Source organism: Nipponia nippon, unplaced genomic scaffold, assembly GCF_047370975.1.
Source record: "Nipponia nippon isolate SJK-2023a ecotype South Korea unplaced genomic scaffold, ASM4737097v1 scaffold_1, whole genome shotgun sequence".
Classification (NCBI taxonomy): Eukaryota; Metazoa; Chordata; class Aves; order Pelecaniformes; family Threskiornithidae; genus Nipponia; species Nipponia nippon.
In genome coordinates this window covers 146,930,984-146,954,133 of record NW_028262290.1, presented here as the reverse complement: position 1 = coordinate 146,954,133, position 23,150 = coordinate 146,930,984, and the positions used below count along the sequence as shown (strand labels likewise).

The following is a 23,150-nucleotide window of genomic DNA, read 5'->3' as shown; positions in this document are numbered from 1 at the left end:
CTAAAGTTGCCAGGGGAGGGGAACCTCAATCCATCCCACTCCTACCAGTTGGATGCCAGTGCCAGCAATAGATGCCCAGAGCCTGGAGAAGGATCACAGGTCAGCAGGAGAGCACCTGAAGAGCAGCACAAAGGAATTCCAGCCACTCCAGCCAGTAAGTCAGCTTCATCATCGGGGGCCCAACTTAAATGCCTCTATGCAAATGCACACAGCATGGGGAATAAACAAGAGGAGTCAGAGACGTGCACATGCCTGTAGGGCTATGATCTTATTGGCATCGTGGAGACGTGGTGGGATGGCTCCTGTGACTGGAGTGTTGGAATGGAAGGGTACAGGCTCTTTAGGAAGGACAGGCAGGGGAGACAAGGAGGGGCTGTCACCCTCTCTGTCAATGATCACCTGGAGTGCATGGAGCTGTGCCTGGGGATGGATACGGAGCTGACCGAGAGCTTTGGGGTCAGGATTAAAGGGAGGGCAGGGACAGGTGACATTACAGTGGGGGTCTGCTACAGGCCACCCAACCAGGAAGACCATGCGGATAAGGCCCTCTATAGACAGATAGGAGCAGCCTCACATTCACAAGCCCTGGTCCTCATGGGGGACTTCAACCACCCCGATATCTCTTGGAGGGACAACACAGCAAGGCATAAGCAACCCAGGAATGCACTGATGATAACTTCCTTGTCCAAGTGATAGAGGAGCCAATGAAGAGAGGTGCTACACTGGATCTTGTTCTCACCAACAAGGAGGGGCTGGTGGGGAATGTGAAGCTCAGGGGCAGCCTTGGCCGCAGAGACCATGAAATGGTGGAGTTCAAGATCCTTAGGGCACTGAGGAGGGCACACAGCAAGCTCACTGCCCTGGACTTCAGGAGAGCAGACGTTGGCCTCTTCAGGGTTCTGCTCGGTAGAGTACCATGGGATAAAGCCCTGGAGGGAAGAGGGGCCCAAGAAAGCTCGTTAATATTCAAGGATCACCTCATCGAAGCTCAGGAGCAATGCATCCCAACAAAGAGGAAGTCAGGCAAAAACACCAGGAGGCCTGTGTGGATGAACAAGGACAAACTCAAACTCAAACAGGAAGCCTACAGAGGGTAGAAGCAAGGACAGGTAGGCTGGGAGGAATACAGAGAAATTGTCTGAGCAGCCAGGGATCCGGTTAGGAAAGCTAAAGCCTTGATAGAATTAAATCTGGCCAGGGATGTCAGAGGCAACAAGAAAAGCTTCTGTAGGTACATCAGTGATAAAAAGAAGACTAGGGAAAATGTGGGTCCTCTCCAGAAGGAAATAGGAGACCTGGTTACGTGGGATATGGAGAAGGCTGAGGTACTCAATGACTTTTTTTCCTCAGTCTTCACTGGCAAGTGCTCTAGCCACACCGCCCAAGTTACAGAAGGCAAAAGCAGGGACTGGGAGAATGAAGAACCACCCACTGTAAGAGAAGATCAGGTTTGAGACCATCTCAGGAAACTGAAGGTGCACAAGTCCATGGGACCTGATGAGATGCATCCACGAGTCCTGAGGGAACTGACAGATGAAGTTGCTAAGCCACTATCCATCATATCTGAGAAGTCCGTCAATGGCTTGATGTCCAAGTGGAGACCAGTGACACGTGGCATTCCTCAGGGGTCAGTATTGGGACCGGCACTGTTTAACATCTTTGTCGGCAACACGGACAGTGGGATTGAGTGCACCCTCAGCAAGTTTGCCAACGACACCAAGCTGCGTGGTGTGGTTGACACACTGGAGGGTAGGGATGCCATCCAGAGGGACCTTGACAGGCTGGAGAGGTGGACCCATATGAACCTCACGAAGTTCAACAAGGCCAAGTGCAAGGTCCTGCACATGGGTTGGGGCAATCCCAAGCACAAATACAGGCTGGGTGGAGAATGGATTGAGAGCAGCCCTGAGGGGAAGGACTCAGGGGTGTTGGTTGATGAGAAACTCAATACCACCTGGCAATGCGTGCCTGCAGCCCAGAAAGCGAACCATATCCTGGGCTGCATCAAAAGAAGCATGACCAGCAGGTTGAGGGAGGTGATTCTCCCCCTCTACTCTGCTCTGGTGAGACCCCATCTGGAGTACTGCATTCAGCTCTGGGGCCCCCAACATAAGAAGGACATGGACCTGTTGGAGCGAGTCCAGAGGAGGGCCACAAAGATGATCAGAGGGCTGGAGAACCTCTCCTATGAGGGCAAGCTGAGAGAGTTGGGGTTGTTCAGCCTGGAGAAGAGAAGGCTCTGGGGAGACCTTATAGCAGCCCTCCAGTACCTGAAGGGAGCCTACAAGAAAGCTGGAGAGGGACTTTTTACAAGGGAGCATAGTGATAGGACAAGGGATAATGGCTATAAACGGAAAGAGGGTAGATTTAAATTAGATATAAGGATGAAGTTCTTTACTATGAGGGTGGTGAGGCACTGGAACAGGTTGCCCAGAGAAGTTGTGGATGCCCCATCCCTGGAAATGTTCAAGGCCAGGTTGGATGGGGCTTTGAGCAACCTGGTCTGGTGAAAGGTGTCACTGCCCATGGCAGCAGGGTTGGAACTACATGATCTTTAAGGTCCCTTCCAACCCAAACCATTCTATGATTCTATGATAATTCTATGATGCCTTGAGACAAGTCACTAGTAGAGAATTTTTCTTTTTTTTTTTTTTTTAAACTAACAGTTTATTACTAGTTCTAAAATCTTACAGCAATATAGCATTTAAAAAAAAAGTGAGTTTCAGTGAGAATTTGTGAAGTGACTGAAAAAAACTCTTAGGTGCTTTCAAAATGCTTAAATGCATGTTGCTACAAAGGATTCTGTAGGAGACAGGAAAGGAGATAGTTGGGTGTATATGTATCTCAGAAGTCCAGTTACTTATAATATCTTATTTGCATGTTTTTGTCCACGCAGTGTCTCCTTCTTCCAGTTTACTCATGGACAGAGCTTGGAGTTTAAGTGAACAGCAACAGCTGAATCTCTCTACTGAATGCCACATCACATACAACCTGTACAATGGAATAAAGCTTTGATGTCTGCAATACAGTATAAGGAATAATCTGACCATCTGTATGGATGGTCAGATGATCTCTAATATTTGAGCACCCAGACCATGCCAGGGCTCTCTTCTCCAGTTGTGCGTTCTAAGTCTTAGCTCTGGCAAAGGATTTCTGACACAAATTTATTGTCTGAGCATTCAAAAACATTGTGGGGAACTACTAAACAAGCTGGGGGGTGTGGGGGGCGGGAAGGGGTAGCAGGGGTGGACATGACACCTACAAGACACTACAGCATAAATAGGGCAACCTGCTATGATGGATCAACAGTTCAGATAAACATCATCAGGTCAGACAGTGCAAATGTGAATACCAAAGAGGCTGACTGTGACCCAAGAGAATAACCACATCCTTTGGTGTGCTGAAGGGCACTAGTCCTACAGCAGGGAGGGGCACCAGTGCATATGGTGCTGTAGGTACAGCCAGTTGATTTAGATTTGAAGAGGAGTGAAAAAGACACAAACACTGGCTGAAGGAAGACTGAAGTTGTAGCAACTGACATTTCTGTCCTTGCAGAGCGTAACACGGACATCTCATTTTTGCAGCTCTTTGGTGGAACAGACTAAGTTCATGGATCTAGCTTCTGTCCAAGCAGAATTCAGGTGAACTCTCAGCAGGAATTGCTTTGGACTATGAGGTCTCCTGTAGAGGACTAAAGTGAAACCAAAGTTCTGCAGCTGGAACAGTCTGACAGTGTAACTGTCACAACTCACTTCTGAGCTACATAATCAGCAAGGTAATTAAGTGAAAGAAGACTGATCCTGTAACCTTAGCATCCAGGTGAACTGAGACTGCCTCGGTCTGACGAAAAACCCACTGCCTCCTGAGGGGTCCAATCTTTAAAAAGTCACACAGCAGAGACCTAAAGTAGTCAAAAGCATAGGAGGTCCACACAGAAGGGGAAAGAACCCATTTTTTTCCCGTCATTATTAAAAAAGTATAAATAACCAAGAAGAAATAAAGCCCAGTAAAATAAAATTTAAAAAAGAAAAAAGAATGAGGGTGTCCACTAAAGATACTCAGCAGAAAAAAGTTCCAAGACGGGAAGACCAAAATAAGAGAAGTAAAGAAGGAGATAAATAAACCCATCTTCCTATATTGAATTAGTTACAGTCCAATTTGGCTCCACTGCATTGTGGCACAAAGTGTCCCCCCCCCCCCCCCATTTTAGATAAATATGCCTTTCCATTTTAACCAGGACTAACAGCTACCTTAACTAGCAGTAGATAACCTGATTCATGTTGAAATGAAGAGAATGCACAAGAGATGTAATAGATAGGGAAGATAAAGAGAGACAGGAACAAGACTATACAAGTAGAAGAGGGAAAAAAAAGACTAGTAGGAATATAACATTGTTCTTCCCTCAGGGTTCTGTAAATTTGGAGCGAGTTTCATAAAGCATCATCTGCAAACATCCATTATATGCTGTCTCTTGTTATAAGAAAACAAAGCTCAAGGAATTCTTGTGCAAGTAATTTACTGAATTCTGGTCCAAGGTAGGCCAATGGAACCGTTCACCTGAATAATGACTGTCAACCAAGTAAAGTCCTGCAGGACTGAATTCCCCGCATTGCAACGAGGCAATAAACCGTGTGTCTCAATATGACCTGTTAACCTAAATAACGCAAGAAGATCTACAGCAGATTAAATAGACCACAGTTCCTAAAAGTTAGCTGAGAAATTAGGCTGCAGTTCCAGCTGACTTTACTTCAGGCTCACTTTAAGCTAATATAATTGCACACTGCTGCCAAAAGAAGATCACTGGCCATCCCCTGCTGTGTACTTTCTACTGCCTCCCTTGCTCTGGGAAGAGCGTTCATTTGACTCCATGGAAATCCCAATCAGCAAGCTAAAAATGAAATACCTTTTTTTTCAGCCAGATCACCTCTTTGGCCATGAGGCCATACAAACAACAATGCCACATAAAAAATGTAACAGGAACACAGATAGGGAGTATGGCAAGGATACAACCACCCTGTTCAGGAGGTGGCATCATCTATGCTGCCTATAAGTAAGCATGGAATTACAACCAAGGGCCTTGGTGGGGTGGGGGGAGAGAACACAAAAAACAAAACAACCAAAACATCACCACACTTATACACACCCCTCAAAAAAAAAAAAAAAAAACCAAAACAAAACAAAGAGAAAACAAACCAAACAAAACCAAAAACAATCACACACCACACCTGAAACAGACTAATTTCATTTCAGTAGTAATATAGACATATTTCTTGGGCCCAGACCCAGACATACTTATTAGGCCAACTTTGTTTCGGTATTTCCCTGACATTCATATATTCCAAGTTTCTTAATAGGCATCAGCCACATATACACAAACTGTTTAGTTTACAAGCTTATTTTCCCTCCCAAGCTGTACTATATCCAGCATGACACCCATGCTTCCAGAAGAGTTTTTTTTTAATCCAAAATACATTTTGATCACAGAATTACTGTTTCATATTGCTTGACAACAGCAAACAAACAGTATTTAACTGAAAGGAACAACTTTAAGAGATTGCAATACATGACCCTTAAAGTTACAAATAACAAAATAGCAAGTTACACAAAATCAGCATCACAGTTCTTGAAACCTGACACACAATCTCTTTCAATCCTTTCATCAACAGGAGTTCAAACTTGACATACAAAACATTTTATTCTGCTGCTCCTGTTAATCATTAATCAAACAGCAGACTGGTTAAATCCATTTGGTTTTGGTTTGAATTTTAGTTCCCATTTTAGTGAAAACAAAATGTGCACACACTCCATCAAATTCTTATGACTTTCTTAAAATTAACCTAGGAGGAGAGAGTCAGTTGCCAAGCAGGAGTCACCTTATTGCTTTACTTCTGAATTTGCTTCCAAATACATCTATTTTACAGCATGCCATGCTACTGGGTATTTCTGTATATATCAAAATGCACCAACTCAACACACTCCCCCAAAGCACAGGGACAGATTTACAAAGGTAAGCAAAGCAGCTGATCAGAAGGTTAGTTTCTAATCAATGGTTTCCAACTGGCAGCTCCTGATGCTCTTAGCAATCTTGTCTCCCATTCATCAGTAGTTGTGGAAGCCTGCAGCACAGCTGACTGCATCCAGGTATTCATCTCCCAAGTCCTGTGGTACAGTTTCACCTACCTTCACCAATATTCCATCCCATTTTGTCTCACCCTTGGGTGTTAGCAGAAGGAAACATACAAAAGTCACTTGTAATACTCTTTATCATATCTAAGATGATCTTTCCCTATCCTATAGACTTTTAATACGCTAGATAGTCTTACACACTACTACTTTCGATGATACAAAGTATTTTAATATGGGTTAAAAAACTGGTTTAGAAGGGTAGAGACATCCATATGGGTAGTTATTGACGTTAATGTAAAACAATTTAACGCTGGCAGGCACATACAAAAAAAACAAAAATAGATACCTAGAAAACAAAACCAAAAATAGATACAAAGCTGATCACAAATCACGTCTAGAGTTTCAGTTATATCAATGCTGCACATACATCATCCTACCTATATGTACCTAGCTGAAGTTCTTTATTCACTTTTTTTGATGAAAAATTATCTTCTAAGCTCAAAACATTTTTGCTGTTTATTCTCCTTCTCCCCCAAAGGGCGTGAGATTAGTACTCCATCTTCTCCAGAGGAGAGAATCTTACATTTTCTCATCTTCCTTTTATACTTTTCTTTCTACATCTCTCTTCGCCCTAGCGTTTTGGCCCATTTCTTTGATGGGGCAGGGGAGGGGAAGTAAAAAAAACCAAACAAACAAACCCATACACATACATTGGAATGAAAACACTGAAAATAAGAAAAAACTCTCTTTTCCCCTGATAAACCTGGAAAAACGTTGGGTCATTTTAGCGATTAGTTTGTGTTAGATTCAGGCAAATATGGCACTGAACAACCAATGTAAACATAGCTCCCTCTATAAAGAGACACCATATTCTAAAGACACTTACATGAAAGTGTACTAATTACACCACAGACAATTAGATTATACTTAACAGAAAACCTCACTCAAATTCAGCTAATCAGAGGGTATCTACAGAAGAACAAATGCCTTAGAGCCTACAAAGAAACAGTTTTTGCAAGATTAGACAACCAGAAGAAAAACCCACAGGCATTTACAGAGTGGTACAAACCAGTACACTGGAAATTTAGGTCTTGGCATAAATTCCATCAATAGATGAGAATTCTAAGGCAGTTAGTATAAAAACAGACCCAGCAACAGGATGCATACCAGACTGACCATGTCTACCTCTGCCGGCAGTAACTTACCCCAGCCCTCAGAACCTAGTGACATCTCATTTTTCCATTCACCCCTTCAAACTACCTTCTATGAAGCAAACCCGATACTGCCAACATACAAAGACTAACCAGAGAAGATCATCCTCACGGCCCTTGAAGCCTCCAGAAAGTCCAATAAAGCTCACAAGCATTCCCAGATGCTGCTGAAATTACTGAAGCTCTACTCACACCAAACTTAGGCTATCTATTCATATCAAATCCTTTTACTCTGATATTTTACTAATCTTTTCTTTGGTTCTTTTTCCTTAAAACCAGTTAGGCACTTTGAAAATTCCCAGTAGGGTTTATGTCTGATTTTTTACACCCATGCTTTATCATACCTGCCAGAGTCAAAACTTCATTTTTCACTTGTTCAGTACAGCAAAAAGGATGAATTGCATAACCCCTTTTCCAATAGCTTCTATAGGAACACATAGCCCAACCAATGAAGAGACCGCTATCTACAAAACCAAATCCACATTTTCTTATTTATCAGTTTCTAAACTACAGCTGGATAGCAATATATCTTATCAATAGTCTCAACCTGCGGTATTTTAAGACCTTACTTATAAACCCACAAAATACCCACCTTCAATATTTTGATCTAAATGGCTCTATAAATGATAGCTTGCAACCACGCAAGCATTTGAAGCAGAAGTCAGCAAGTAGCTAACTACAGCATTTTTCAACCAAGGTATCTGAAGAGAAGCAAACTAAAGTTCCAGTGTTTCCAACCTATGACTCACCCCAGACTCCAGTATTTATAAGCCACAATGAAGAACCAACAGGAATCAAAAGATCTTCTGCCACATTCAGGAATCCCCAACTGGCTGACACCACTAATAGAGCAAACGAACGCATACTGTCAGTACTTCTCTCGAAAAGTGCTATGTTCTGCAACTTGACAACTTAAGAAATTAAGTCATCTCCATCTTCAAATAATCATTTCTTGATGCTGACAAATTTGCCAAATCTCTGCCCCATCTCTATTCAGTCATCTGTCCCAGGAGAAGGAGAGAACTTTTTTTTAAAGCAGACAGTTGACAGGTAAAAGAAAAACAGACTGACTACCTGAAGCATTTCGGGTTTTATACCTGGATAAATTAAAGAGACTCGACCTAGTTCTCTTTATCAAGGCATCAGATAAAAATATATGCAGATTCAGTTAGCTCTGTCAAAAACATCTACTACAGATTTACAGACTATGACAAGAAGATTAGAGGCACTCAACATGCAAATCAGCATTCTTCCAAGACCATCCAGTCAGTACGTACTACAGGTGACATTTAGTCATAGTTTTACTCAATACATGTAAGGTAACTAGAAGAGAGGGAACATAGAGTACAATGTCACATAGTGGCGACACACAGCATGTATCAAGATCTGGCTACTCCAACTTCAGAAGTCCAAAGCCATAAATCTCCCACTAAATATTTAAGACTAGTAAACCCTGCTACATTTTGCAGGAATCCAAATTATAAACATACACAAATTTTTATGATTCACACATTGATCTTCAATGGAAAGCATCAGAAGGCCATGAGAAATATCTGTCATGTTTGGCTGGATTTCCAGCTAAACACCCAAGCTTTTGTTATCAGGCTGAAAGTACGCTACTGACCCAATTCAATCCAGCTGAAGAAAACACAGTATGCGATGGTTCACTTCAGTGTCGTCCTGCAACATACCACAGCTGTACCCTAAAAATTCCTAGGTATAAAATGCTAGCATGCATTTTAAGGCTTCTTGCAGTTAAAGAGCTCCTTGCTTACTTTAGAGACTTCTTTTGCCAATGATTTAACAGTCTACCAATGACACTAACCAGCACAAAACATTTCTGCGTAAGAATTAAGCAATTCCTGTAACGTAAAATGTTTTGCTCTAGTCTCACTTTGGTTAGTAATTCTGCCACAGAACCCTTAGAGCATTTACTAAAGTACCTGTGATATTGATATCTATGTTAAAAATTTTTTGATCAAATAGTACTTGAGTGATGCAATTATTTTACACTGTGTTACAAAGCCTGAATACTCTATGTATCCATATTTAGCATAATGTAATTTTAAATTACTGCACAAATAAGGTGTACATTTAGGTTAACTGCAGCTAATCAAAACTGAAAAATATTAGCAGACCTCTTCTGCTGTAGTAAGTGCTGCAAATAAGTTTTTGAACTCAGCTGTGTATTTAGGAACCAAGTAGCAAGTATGTATATAAGCAGGGAAAAACGCAGCACACACACAAAAAGGAAAAGAAAAGCATGAAGGCAGAACAATCAGAAATAGCATTAATACTCCCACTTCGATATACACAGCACACAATACAGTGCGTAAGATTCAGTTCACCGAATAGGAAGATGCACAGAAGCTATACTGCACTTCTGCAACACCTTCTGCCGTTTGTACTACTAACACTGATGACCAGACACCTTGCAATCCTACGCAATGCTGTCGTCTTTTGAGTCGCAGTGCAATAAGGTGATGGGTCTGTAATCACTACGTATACAAAAAAAAAAAAATGTGAACAGGAAAAAAATATTTTCTCCTACTCCTGAAATGCAAAGCAAACAACACTCACCCATCTATGTAATGGACAAGAAACACACATCACTCAATCAATAGCATTTCAGAATAAAAGTTGTTTCACATGCTGTGCCTAAGTATCTTCAGGCAGACTTTTTATTCCAGTTATCCAGCTACAAAAAAAACATTCACTGCCTTCCAGACTGCATAGCCATTCATAAAAGACAAGACTGTTCTGCTGGTGGGGTTTTGGTTTTTTGGTTGGGGGGGGGGAGGGGGCGGGCAGGAGGATATTGTAAATAAGTAGTAGTTTATCATATTTATAAAAAAAAATCTACTAGTAATTTGTATTTTACAGTCACTTTTCCTTCTCTTATTTAGAAGTTTACTATTCTACTGCTGTGTAAAAGCCACACAAATAACAAAAGCACATAGGTCAATTTTTCTGTTGTATACTCAAAACTAAAGCAGTTTTTCTACTACTTGTTACAGTATTCTCAGAAGTAGTTGTAGTAATATTCTTATATAAAACGTTCTTTAAGGAGAACTATGGATATACATTAAAAAAAGCATTCATTTCAAAATTTCTTTAAGAATTATTTCAAGAGATATCTTCAAAGAGAATGCATAGTGTATTAGTCCTGACTAGTTTGGTGGACAGTATTTCAAACTGAAGAAAAAAAGAAAACAGCAAGTTTTCTTCTTCTAAAATTAAGCTTAGTACACCTCTATTGTGACCGCATTTATCAATGTGCATTCTAGTTTACAAACACAGGTCTAATAACCACAGGAAAACTGATTCAAAGCACAGGCACAGAGATCCCATTCCCCTGGAGGCAGCCTGTTGAGCCAGAGCTGTCAGAGCTCTGATCACAAACCGATCTGCGTATCGAAAACCTACATTCCTACTTCCTCCTTCTTTGCCTCCTTCTGTTTAGGCAAAAGCCAAGTAATACTACATCTATGGTTATTTTACACTATGCTGGGGGTGAGGTGTTAAACTATGGATACATCATACAACTCTTATGAGCAACTCTACAATAACAAACTTGTAGATGCACGTGATGAAAGATTATTTTTTTAAAAAACGGAACTTGGAGAAGCGAACTACAACCGCTGTATTAAACATTTAAAGAAAAAAAAAATCTCAAGCATTCAGACTGTGGATCATCTGTGCAGCAGATGCAGGAACAGCTCGAGTCTGGCAGGATTACTAGCAGGAACCTATCACTATGAGAGCACAATGTACCTGAACTGGCTTCGGAGGTAAACAGTATAGCTGTGTTTCTACAGCTCTGAATTCTTAAGTACTGTGTGATCTAAACTAACTCTGCAATGACAATCTTTCTGTCTCTGCACCAAGTTCCAAGAAACACATGTGCAAGTGCAGAGACTCCAGTTACGCTACATTCAGCTGAGATTCAGATGAATACTATCTCAAATCTTATGTGGCTAGCTCCACAGGGAATCACAGCCCCATCAACACATTCCCCAGGACTAAAATCCAGGTGGCTTATTAGATCAGCTGTAGTGTTGCGCAAATGTGCTGACTCAGTTCTGGGCCAGTACTCCATGAGCCACGCCATCAAAAAAAACTAACACAGAAATGCCAAGTGGAAAAAACACCACCTTTACGACGTTAGAGTAATTTGTACCAAGTCAAAACTGATTCTTCCAGACACAATGACAGGCTTATAATATACATATTCCAGTGAAACAGATCAACAGCATATTAATTCACTTGCAATGCCGTAAGCAATCTGACTTCACATGTACAGGCTGAGCTGTGCTTGAGCTAGTAAAACTTCCTGGAATTCATAACACTGAAGTTCAATACTGAGATCTCCTGGTCTCTCTGAATCGAGTTAGATTCACAAGGACCAGCCCCTACATGTAGCTAATAAGCCTGACCAAGCTAACTGTTTGTCCAAATGCTGGATGCCTCTGTGGTGCCTGGTATCTCTAGCACATGGATTATTCCAGCTCCCTCATGATAAGCATGAATAGTAGTAGCTTGTAGTAAACCATAAACACATTATCTATTTACACCCCATATATACTATAATTAAGTCATTCTTAAAGTAAGATCATCAAGAAAGATGTTTGGCACATAATAGGATGATGGGGAAAACAGTCTTTTTGAACAACAGTTGTGCTACAATTCCTAAACTTAGCTTCTCTGTTCTCTCTTTGGATACCAGTACTATCAGCCCCCGGACAACATACACGCACCATTCAATTTCCCAAGCCAGGACCCGAAGTCCCTTACATACTACTCCCTATGTATACATCCTCACACAGACCCTAATATTACTTCTTCCTACATCAACATGTATCCGCCCTGCTTTTTGATTCAGAAGTTGAGGTACATGTGAAGACATAAAAAGGGCCCACTATGCAGGGTAATAACAGCTGGTGCTGACACAGGCAAAGCTAGGAGCAGTTGCCACCCATCTTGAAGAGATTCACGTTCCAAGCTCACTATAGGTCAGCTAATTTAAATTAGCTGATTTAGGGAAAGCTAAGACTTTTCAAGTTAAAAACTTAAGACAGTGATTGTAAGAAGTGCACACTGGGATTACAACCTTCTATTTATTACGTACTACATATGCACGACTATAAGGTAAGTCAAATAATTACCAGACACCTCAATATGTCCATTATCCAAACAGTTCAGGTTTACAAAAATTGCAGTTTCTCCCACACACACAAAAACATGACTCCGCTAGAGCCAAGACTCAATACGACTTGTCAGGTATGGAACTGTGCTTTCCAACTAGCAGTTGACCATTCAAAACCCAAGACACTACCTACCACCTCACTATCAAAAATGCAGAAGGCAACCAGCCAGGAGGTTCATGTGGCTGAAAACAAAACAAAAAAAAAAATCAGCCACCGCTTTTACTGACAAGCAGTATGTACCAGCTTAGCAGCAGCACACAGAGGAAAGGGAACACAGCAGACGTCAGTGTATAACAGCTGAAGGTATATGGGAAGCCAACTGCTCTAACCTGCTGTTAAGCAAAGTTCTCTGGTGACCCACCTACTTGAGTTACATGCTCCTGAGTTAGTTTATTTCTTTCAGTTGTTAAAACAAGACTAACTTTAGTGCAAGCAATTAACCCTGGACTCTTATCAGAACGGATTTATTTGCCCAGTAACTGCAGCTTTAAAAAAAAAAAAAAAAAAAAAAAAAACCACACAATTCAGGCCGCATCAGCAAGGAAAAATATGCCTTGAGTGCAAGACTCACGTCTTTTAAAGATTAAAAATAAGTAAGTAGAAGCATGTTCAATGTAATACAGTTAATTTCTGTTAATTACAGTTAATAAAGAGGTCTGCTTTTGCAAGTAAGTGTGTTACAACTTGAGTCTGATAAACTGGTTACAGTAAAGTTCCAGTCTTCATACTGAAGTCAAAGCTTCAGTTTAGTTTTTGAATGTTAAGGGCTTCTTCAAGACACCTCAGAGACAGCCACCATGTTTCTAACTCACTAACATACAAGTAGTTGTTAAAACTTCAACTATTATCAATCTGTTCTACCTCACATGCAATTAGTTTCACTTGAGAACCATTTAAACCTATGCTATATTACAAATGGGAAAGATTTGGCTTTTGAAACAAGATCAGTAATCAACTTGTTGAACTGTACCATAAACAGACCCCATTAGGTGGAAACAAGAACAGAATACAGCAGGCAGAGAATTCAGTTAAGTTCATCGCCATTCCTTCTTAACTTCAAACAGCAAAGAAAAGCATTATAATGCCTGTCAAAGCTATTCTCTTTGGTAAACTCAAGAAATTATCAGAATGCAGTGAGACATTGTTTATTTTACAACTCAGTACAGTTCTCCTTCATTCCTTGTGTCAGGAGAAGCTAGGAATAACTATATCCTAAATCCTGATGAGAATTCCCTGTCATGCACCAGAAAAATCCTCCTTCTAGCCACCATCTCTCTTTTCCCCCCTCTGTATTTCTAACTTTGCTGTCAACCTGTATATATCAAACTCAGCAACATTAAAAAATGCTACTCATAAAACTTCACATTGCTGATGGTCTTCCCAGGAAAAGAAAGAAACAGCCTTTCTTTAGAAAGGGTGGCGGTTTTGATTTTCTGTTGACAAATACTTGGAGAGCACATAGAAATAAATCCGATCTTGTTCCCACCAACAGGTCTGCTTTTGAAGGAGTAACAAAGTCTAGCTTACTAGGGCATTATGAAAACACTAGTGGCAAGTTGGGAAAAAGTAGAGGAACAAGGTTCTTCAGTCCTGTGCCAAAAATTCACACATTAGGTCATGCTACCATTTCTATAGTAGTTTATATTAGAAAAGGAAATAGGTACAGCAAACAGGCTCATGTAAACACTCTGCCAGTCACTGACAGCAACAGAAAATTTGGTTTCAGGCTCTTCATTTGCCTTTATATATGAAAGTTAGAAATAGTTTACATGCTGCCCTAAGATGCTGCACCACGTTCTCTTCCAGTTCTTATATGAAAAATGTTTTCAGAGGCAAAGGAACACCTTAGTATTTCTAAATACTCTCACTTTATCTTTTGCTGGAACACAAATGAAAAAGTGCCAAGTAATGAGAAATGTGATTGTCTCTTTTCTAAAAATGCCTGATATCATGCAGCTTGATCTAAAACATACAAGTCTGACCAAAAAAAAACCCCTCATGCAATGAAAAAAAGAAAGTGCTGGGTTTTTTTGTTGCTGTTCAGAAGGATTATCTGAATCCCCAATATTTACCATAAAAATTAAAAAGGCAGAGAAAGAAAATGTTTCTTCAATTATAAGTATCACATTCCAAGTAAGCATTAGATTCCGAAATTAAGAACACTACTCATTGGTTAAGCATTCCTAGACTGAAGCTTTCAACTGGCAAGCTAAAGTTGCTGTAAAAGAAAATTGGACACAGATTCTATTTCCTCCCCATACCTAACAAAATGTGACAAAATTACACAAAACCCACACCATAGACAAGAAGAAAATAATCTTTGAAACAGTTGGGGAAAAAAAATAAAAAAACCCAAACAACCAAAAAGAACCCCACATCCCCCCCCCCCAAAATTGTCAGAATACTTAGAGACAGTAACGTATTTCCACTTAAAAAAAAAAAAAAAAAAAAAACACACAAAAACCAGGTCTTTCTGAATAGCATCTACACGGAATTACGAGAGAACACTAAGCTATTTTCTACTATTACTGGGATACTTAGGTAAATATTATCCACACAAGCATTACTTAATAAACAAAGCACATACCACTCTGGCTGCTCTTTCCTGAGATTCACACTTCCTGCAAAACCAAGGTCCAGTGGGTACTTGAACAATTCCATAGCAAGCTGTTTTGAACAAGACAAAATATTTCAGCAAACATAAGCAGCACTACAGTACTACTAACATGAATGTTATAAAAAAAAAAGCTTAGTATTAGTTGATCTCGCATCATTTTAAGAAGTCAAATGGACATCTATACATTGCACATGAAATCCTATCACAATGTTACTCAAAATGAAGTACAAGCAGCTTCCACTTAAAAATTTATGCAAAATTTGTTAAATTAAACAAAAAAATACTGATTAGCTTGAAAAGTAATATAACCACTCAAAAGCAGCAATGTTTCATATGTGATCTGTTCCACTATTTATTTATCAGCAAAACAGGTAAAATACTTCACAGTAACAAACACTCATCATTTATAGTAAAGTCTTTTTTACAAGAAAACTAAAAGCAACTAACAAGTCCAAGTTTGTCGCAAGACATTCACACACTCAGTTATGATCAAGTTCTCTTACTCTTTATGAGTAAGACAAGTGGTCTTAAGCAAGAAATCCACAACAAACTGAAGAAAGATACAAAGTTTGCCTTTTTCTCCCCCTGAAAATTCATATGGAGCTGTAAATACAAACTAAACTGAGCACCAGGGCTAGGATCAGTTGCAACTATAGTCAGGCTACAACATAAATCCGTAGGACAGAGATTTTGAGACATGCAGATTTCTCTGCAAGACTGTCATCTGTATTTTATAGTATATAAAAAAAAAAAAAAAAAAAAGGCAGGAGTTTGATAAGAAATTCCACAGGAAAAGAGTTTAGTAATTTGGCAGTACTGTTCATGTTTGAAATGCGCAGATCAAGAAACTTTAAGAACTGCTGAGAGAATGAAAATACAAGAACACAAGGGCTGTGAGTATATTCTAATATCTGTATGGGTTTAACAACTAATAACAAACAATCAAAAAGCCAAACATTTTCCTCAAAGAGATAATCCTGAATCTGACATCGTATTTTTAATATTTCAATTCCCAACAGTCATATGTTATTCAAATAAGAAAATCTGGTTTAAGTGCTTAACTAGAAAAATATATATATATGCTAAATTAATGGTTAAGAGGAAAGCTGAGACTAAATTAGTATCTTCTAGTATACATAGAAAAATATTATTGGTTTTGTGCTAGCCTGAAGAAGAAAAGAAAACCAGTAATGCAATAGTAGTATAAAAAAAAAAAGTCTGGCTAATACACCTTTCCTTCTATGAAGGAAAGTCAATGAAATAATTTCCTACTATATACATACATGTAGTCACATTAAGATCAGTTGTCAGATTTTCAAATACATTATCCAAGTACTGACAGACGAAACTACCTTGGTAAGCCCCTTCTACTGTACAATAAAGTTCTTTAACATGAGAAAAAACATCTTGCTTTTGTTGCATCTATATTAACCACAGATGAGGAGGACTTTGAATTCCTCTTTAGAAATTAAGAGGGAGAGTTTAAATGTGCAATCATACATTTAAATTAGCAAGAGACAGTGCAGAGTAAGAAACTAATTACAGAATGCAACTCAGAGACAGGGCTGGCAATTAGATTCAAAGGCAACACGAGCTGGGCGAAGACCAAAGTTGAAGTGAAGTACTTCTATGTCTGCAAACGTAACAGTACACCTAGAGCCTAAAAAAGTCCACCACAGGTTCGTGTTCCGATACACTGTGATATTGTTTATTGAGTTCCAGGGCTTCCTTTGGTTTATACTTCCACTACTATGCAAACCTTCTTTAAACACATGAAGGGATTTTGTCCTCCACAACTTGCCAATGCCTTAACACTTGAAAAGAAGTTTCCTCTGAACTAAAAATAATTATAATAACAAAAAATGCAGTTAATAAAGTCTCATGGGTAATACTGCTGTCTGAACTTCAAATAAGGACTACCAGCTTTAACCATGAGGACTGCTACTTTTACTACAGAAAGACTACAAAAAGAGTGGACATGCTTCCTCTACCACCTTCACGTGACACATCAAATCCAAAAAGTAAAACATCAATTAGACAGTAAATCAAAACATACAGTTCTTCTTTTCTTAAGACGTCTACAACAGCGTCTGGATTTAGAAGCAACAGTACATTGCACACTTCCTGCCACATTCAAATTCAGATTTGGACCTCACCTTAAAAAAAAAAAAAAAAAAATTCAATATTCTTCTACCCAATTTACTGAAGCGTGCCTCTATATGAGAAACACTTCTTAAAACAGATTTTTGTTGTTGCCACTATTTCAGCTCCAACTGCTGCTATCATCAAATTCTTTCACTGAAAATATCAGCAAGGCTCTAGATGCAAAGGAAGATGCCCAAAATAATCCAAAAATAATAGCTAGTTCCGGTATGACTTCTAGAAGTATTCATGTTTTAGCGTTATTTTTCATGATCCTAAGATTCCACGAAAGCAGAGTTAACTTACTGGTTAACATTACTCAGCTCTTAAGACAACAGAAAACTAATTCAAAACCAGACTAATTTCAAAGATCGTGTCAGCTCCCCTCTGCATTCAATCCAACATTAACAAGAATAATTGAATTCTTTTGCAGATCTCCTTAAATTATTACTATTTCTCATTATTTCTTGTCAGTTTACAAAGGATCATATACCTGAAACAAACAGTTACTATATCACCTTCAACACAATTTAAGACCAAGCATGAGGCACACAGTAGTAGTTCTTTCACATGCGCTAGGCATTCAGACTAATGAACTGGATTTAGGATTTTCTGTCTCCTCCAATTTGTTCACCATCTAGAAGGAGTGAAAGAGCTAGGCACGGAGTTCATATGACTGCTTGGGAGTTGATACGGAGAAGCTACCATCGCATTGCTTACTTCTGCTACCATAAAGCAGAAGTCATCATTGTAAGGAAGTTTCCTTTCTTACAATGTAAGCAGCAGAATCCAGTCTCTCCCTCTGCTCTCACAAGAAGGGTCAACCCACTGACAGAAACAAAACAATCACACATAGAGGGAACATGCCAGCTCCTGAGCTGAGCTGGAACCCAACCAACCAGCCTCCACTAATCCAAACAAATCCAGCATCAGCCATTCCAACTAGCACCCTCCCCCTGCAGAACCACAACAGGAAGTCTCTTCATCTACCAGGAAACATCAGCCAAATGACATTCAAGGAAAGGCAGGCAGACGAAGAAATCACATGACAGCTAACTCTTTCCTACACACAGCTCTCTTCCAGCCCTAAACCCTCCTAGCATACTGGCTGCCCCTCAAGTCATTTTTTTCTAACTTGGGAAGGCAGGGACAACAGGCATCGAGCACAGGAAGAAAGAAATACAGCCACAGTTGCCAGAACAGAGACTAGTAAGAGGTTCCACAAAGAAGGAAAGGAGTTTCAGGTAGTCTTTGGACTGCTGCAGCTGAGTTTGTTAACAGGGTGCAAAGGCGGACTGGAAAACATAGACACAGGGGAGGTACAAGGGGAAGAGGAAGGGAAGAAAAAAAAAAAATGGAAGGGGGGATTCTTCCTTTCTCATAGCCATAATATAGGAAGTCATAATATAGGAAGTCTCACATGAGGGAAAAGACAGACAAACTGGAAGGATAGAGGATGACAGGACAGGTCAGACCAGAAAGCACGTGGCCATAGAAAGAAGAAAATAGGCTTCATGGGTGACAAGAAGGAGCTGGGAGGGGGGAGGGAGACAAGAAGGGGGGAAAAATGGCCAAGGGGGGTAAGGGGGGGGGGGGGGAGTAGGCCCAAGGGGAGAGGACAGGGAGGGTAAAGAAGGAAGCAGCGAGGCCGGAGGGCAGAGCGGGTGAGCTGGCACTCGCCTGCCTACTCACCTTGATGCACTGCGACATTGCAGCCGTGCCCGTCGCAGTAGACAAGCGGGTTCTCGGCCCAGCCCCTCTCGTCGGAGCACACGCAGCAGCCGCCGATCATCTCCTTCATGCTATTGGAGAACTCGCCCTCCAGTGACACAGGCAGCAGCAACGGCTCGCTAGAGACCATCTAAGGGTTAAAAACACCGTCGTCAACAACACACACGCACACACGCGCTTCGCCCCCTGCCTGCCCCCTCCCCCGGCGGTGTCTCCCCTCAGTCACTCAGCCGCCGCCGCCGCCACCGCCGCCACGGCAATGATTGAGGGCCCATGACCGCTGGCTGAGAGCCTCTTCTCGCCCCCGCCCGACCAACCGGCCAGGCTGTATCAGTCACGCAAGCAGGCAGGGGCAGCCCGGCGGCGGTAACGCTGAGGAGGACACCCCGCAGCAGGCGGACGGGCAAGGCGGCGGGGCCGGCGCGCAGGCGCACTGCGCGCCCCCGCGGGGAAGGCCTCGGCCCGGGCCTCCTCGCGATGGTTCACGAGCCGCCCGCGGAACGTGAGCCGCGGCTGCGAGCGCGCGCGCCCCCCGCCCCCCCCCAACGGCTCCAACCGCCGCGCCGAGAGAGCGTGCGCGAGCCAGCGGCGCCCCGCCAGGCCCGCCCGCCCGCCCCTCGCCTCGCCGCGCCTCCGCGCCGGCCGGAAGCGCCGGCAGCCCCGCCACCTGATGGCCCGGCCCGCCGGGCCCCGGCCCGGGCCCCGGCCCCGGCCCCGGCCCGCCCGCCGCGCCCCCCCGCTCGGGCACCCACCTCGGCGCGCTGCCACTCGCCGTCCCCCGGGCGAGCCATCTCTGCCCCCCACCCCGGCCGGCCTAACCCTCAGGCGCTCCCTTGCCGGGGCCGCCGGCCGGGCCGCTCGGCGCGCCTCGGGACGGCCCCTGCGAAACCGCTTCCCTTCCCAGCCCGGGCGAGCGTTAGACGGGCTTATTGCTGCCCCCCTCCCCGCGGCGTGGGGGGGCGGGGAGGTGGCAGACATGCGCCCCGCTCCCACCCGCGATGTCACTCTGCTCATGCCCCCTTCAGGAAGGCTGGAGGACTCGCCCCGTTCCCGCCCTCCCCTCCCACCCCGCAGAAATCATTTTTACTATCTTGTTTATTTTCCCCCTGATGCGACTGCAGGACTAATGCATTCCCGCTCCCAACTTTTATTATCCTGTTTATATCCCCTCGGTGCGCCTGCAGGACTAATGCATTCTCACTCTTACACCGCTTCCCTGCCCTCGCCGCAACTTTTACTATTTTGTTTATTTTCCCTTCGATGGGGCTGCAAAACTAATGCATTATTAATCCCGCTCTTTCTTCTTCCCCCAAAACTCGCCGTGCGGATGCGGCGCTGCGTGGCTAGCGCTGCCACACCAGCAAAAGTGATGCTGCACAGAAGATATGACAAATCGAGAAACCGGGGAGGCCGCAGAGGCACAAAACCAACCGCGTTCTTCAACACAGCTGTTCTCTACTTCTGCTTAGAGGGGGATATGCCCTTCTGGAAGTGGGGCGTTTGGGTTTTTTTTTTTTAGTAAAACAATTCTAATTCTGTTGTCTCTTTTAATTAAAGGGGGGGGGGGGGGAGACAACCTGGGGGGAGAGAGAGCTGAGGTGGTCAGCAGAGAGGAAAATCTCAGGCTATTCAATTCTCCATTGTAAGCAGGTATGCCTGTAGCAGAAGGAACTAATTGTGGTGATTGTTAGGGGGAGAGAGAAATTAAATGCAGCCTTGCAAAATTCTGCTCACTTGCTTGCCCCGGGGCCAGCATTTATTTATTTATTTATTTATTTATCTATCTATTTAGTGTTGGGCAAGGAAGATATCATTGATTTATCTTCATTATCATGCTAAAAGGCGGAGAAGCAGAATTTGCGCATGGACTGTATTTTTCATGATGATTTTCCAAGGCCAGCTTAGTTGATACGGTATCTGTACAAATCACTACTGAATTGTGCACATTCCTGGACATGTCGCTACCTAGACCTATATACATGCAGGTTATATTTTATACATTGCTAACTAATAAAACATCTGCACTTGTGTAGGTGAGTATGACGAACTGCTACGTGGAAGGGAGAGGTGGGATGTGCACAACTCTCTACCCCCTAGAGACATCCAAGTCTGCAGTTTGTATGCAGGATCTCTTAGGTCAAGCTCTTTTCTCTCCTTGAAAGTTTTAAGTGAAATTATTTAGATAGAGGAAGAATGGAGGGCAGGCAAAAAAGGAATGATGAAGGTAGCTTCCCAGATGAAGAGCCCAGCCAAACGTGCGATTAACGCAGCCATTTGAGACACATTCTAAACATTTCTCTGTAAATGTATGTTCCAATATCCTTGAGAGTTTAGAAATTTTTAAGGCATACGTCAAAAACGGGGGGGGACGGGGACGGACTGGAATGTAGTACGTTTCAGTTTGTGTAAAATCATTCAGTGATTGCTCTGAAAAAAAACCCACCCCACACCCAAATGTCCTATCTCAACACTGAAGAATACAAATTTGAACATAAAACTATTTATATTATAAAACATACTTACAACACTATTTTTATTACTTTTAAAGCTTGTAAAAATACCCTGAAAATTGCAGGTGCAAGCAATTACTTTGTGAGGAAATAAAGCAATTAATATATCCTGATGTTTTAAAAAAGCACGAATTATTTGAAGCTGATAGATATAGTGTCCCAGCCCTTCTTCATTCTTGTCAAGAAAATGACATCTAATTTAAAAAGCATTCTCAATGATTCTGTTAACCCTGACCAAAAAAAAAAAAAAAAAAAAAAAAATCACGGTACAGCAGCAAATCTGTCCTTTATTTCCCTGACAGGTAAATTAAAATAAATATCCTTTTAAAATGAAAATATATTAAATATATTTTAATTTGTTGGACAAATTTATACATTTAGTAAAACTTGTAACAAACAATTGTAAATTTTTCTCACGGTGGGTTTTGGTTTGGTTTTTTCTTTATTTTATAATTCATTGACAAGGTCTTCCTGCAATTTCTTCTTTGAAAAGCAACTAGTACAATTCCCAGGTCTTTTTTTGTTGTTGTTGTTGTTTAATGTTAGCTATTTTAAGGCTCAATTTTTAGTTTTATAAAGAAGCATCACCAAAGAAAAAATTAATCACTTTGCAACAACTCGATTAAAGCCGCGCCACGGCAACAAAAGTACATTCGTGAAAAACCTACTGTATAGTTTTCAAATAAAAATATTTTAATTCCACACCGTGTAACACACAGCTCAGTACTGAACAGCCTCAAATTTTGCTTTGGTCAAAATTCTGTCAAGCCTGATACATTCAAATGTTTAATGAAATAGTTGTTTTATTTTTGTATGGATTTCTGTTTAATTCTTTCTATAGAAAGAATGTGCATGGACTGAAAGAAACTCCATGATTACCACCTTATGGTATTGTGTAATGTTTGATGGAAAAATTTAGATAACCTCTTGATAGTTCTGTAAAACAATCATTTAGAGAAGACCTTTGAAATGCAAAATAGGAAAAGAAATGCATTACCACTAAATAAATACTGCAAACACTAAGCCTGTAACAGCTATGGAATCAGAACATAAAATCTTGTAGCATATATGTTCTTATGATTGTAGTATTTAATAAGCACTGACATGACACAGAAGGCCAATTTTCCTTTTAAAAAAAGAAGCCTGTCCTTCTTATAGTGATATATAAGAGATTAAAATAATTAAAGAGGAATATAATTCAGTGAGTAAGAATGAATAATTTCATTGTTAATCTAAATGCAAGGAGAAAATCCAATTCTCTTAAAAGGAGCCTACAAAACCTAGAAGCTAAACAAGTTAGATTATAAGAAACGTACAAGAAGATTATATGTTTTCATATTTTTTTAGATTTTAGATACTTTTTCAAATAGAGTGAATGCATAAGTGAAAGAAAATTACACTCTCCAAATGCAAATTGTTTTTAAAAGTTTAAGGAATTCCTCAAGAAAATGTTAGCATACATTAGCACATAGCACTTTAGCTTCATTAACAAAAATAAAGAGGTATTCACCTTAACATTTTTACTACCAATTAATCAGTTCCAACAATACTGCTAAGATTTTGGAATACTTGCTTTAAATTTCACTTTTTTTTTTTTTTTTTCTAA

General features: G+C 41.2%; 1 protein-coding gene across 8 annotated transcripts in view; it reads right to left on the bottom strand.

Annotated features, from left to right (window-relative positions):
• MLLT10 (MLLT10 histone lysine methyltransferase DOT1L cofactor) overlaps positions 1-20,029 on the bottom strand; it is a 139,514-nt gene extending 119,485 nt beyond the window's left edge. For 2 of the 8 annotated variants that reach the window (XM_087776542.1, XM_087776568.1), the window contains exons 1-3: positions 19,787-20,029; positions 18,996-19,164; positions 15,132-15,211 (exon numbers count right to left, since the gene is read on the bottom strand). In XM_087776542.1, the coding sequence (XP_087632668.1) occupies positions 15,132-15,211; positions 18,996-19,164; positions 19,787-19,825 (288 nt within the window). In that variant the 5' untranslated portion in view covers positions 19,826-20,029. Of the gene's footprint in view, positions 1-739; positions 930-12,676; positions 12,727-15,131; positions 15,212-18,995; positions 19,167-19,253; positions 19,588-19,786 lie in introns of those variants that run through there. The other 6 variants (XM_087776505.1, XM_087776523.1, XM_087776534.1 and 3 more) reach the window with 6 other exon arrangements.
• Positions 20,030-23,150: the final 3,121 nt, after the last annotated feature.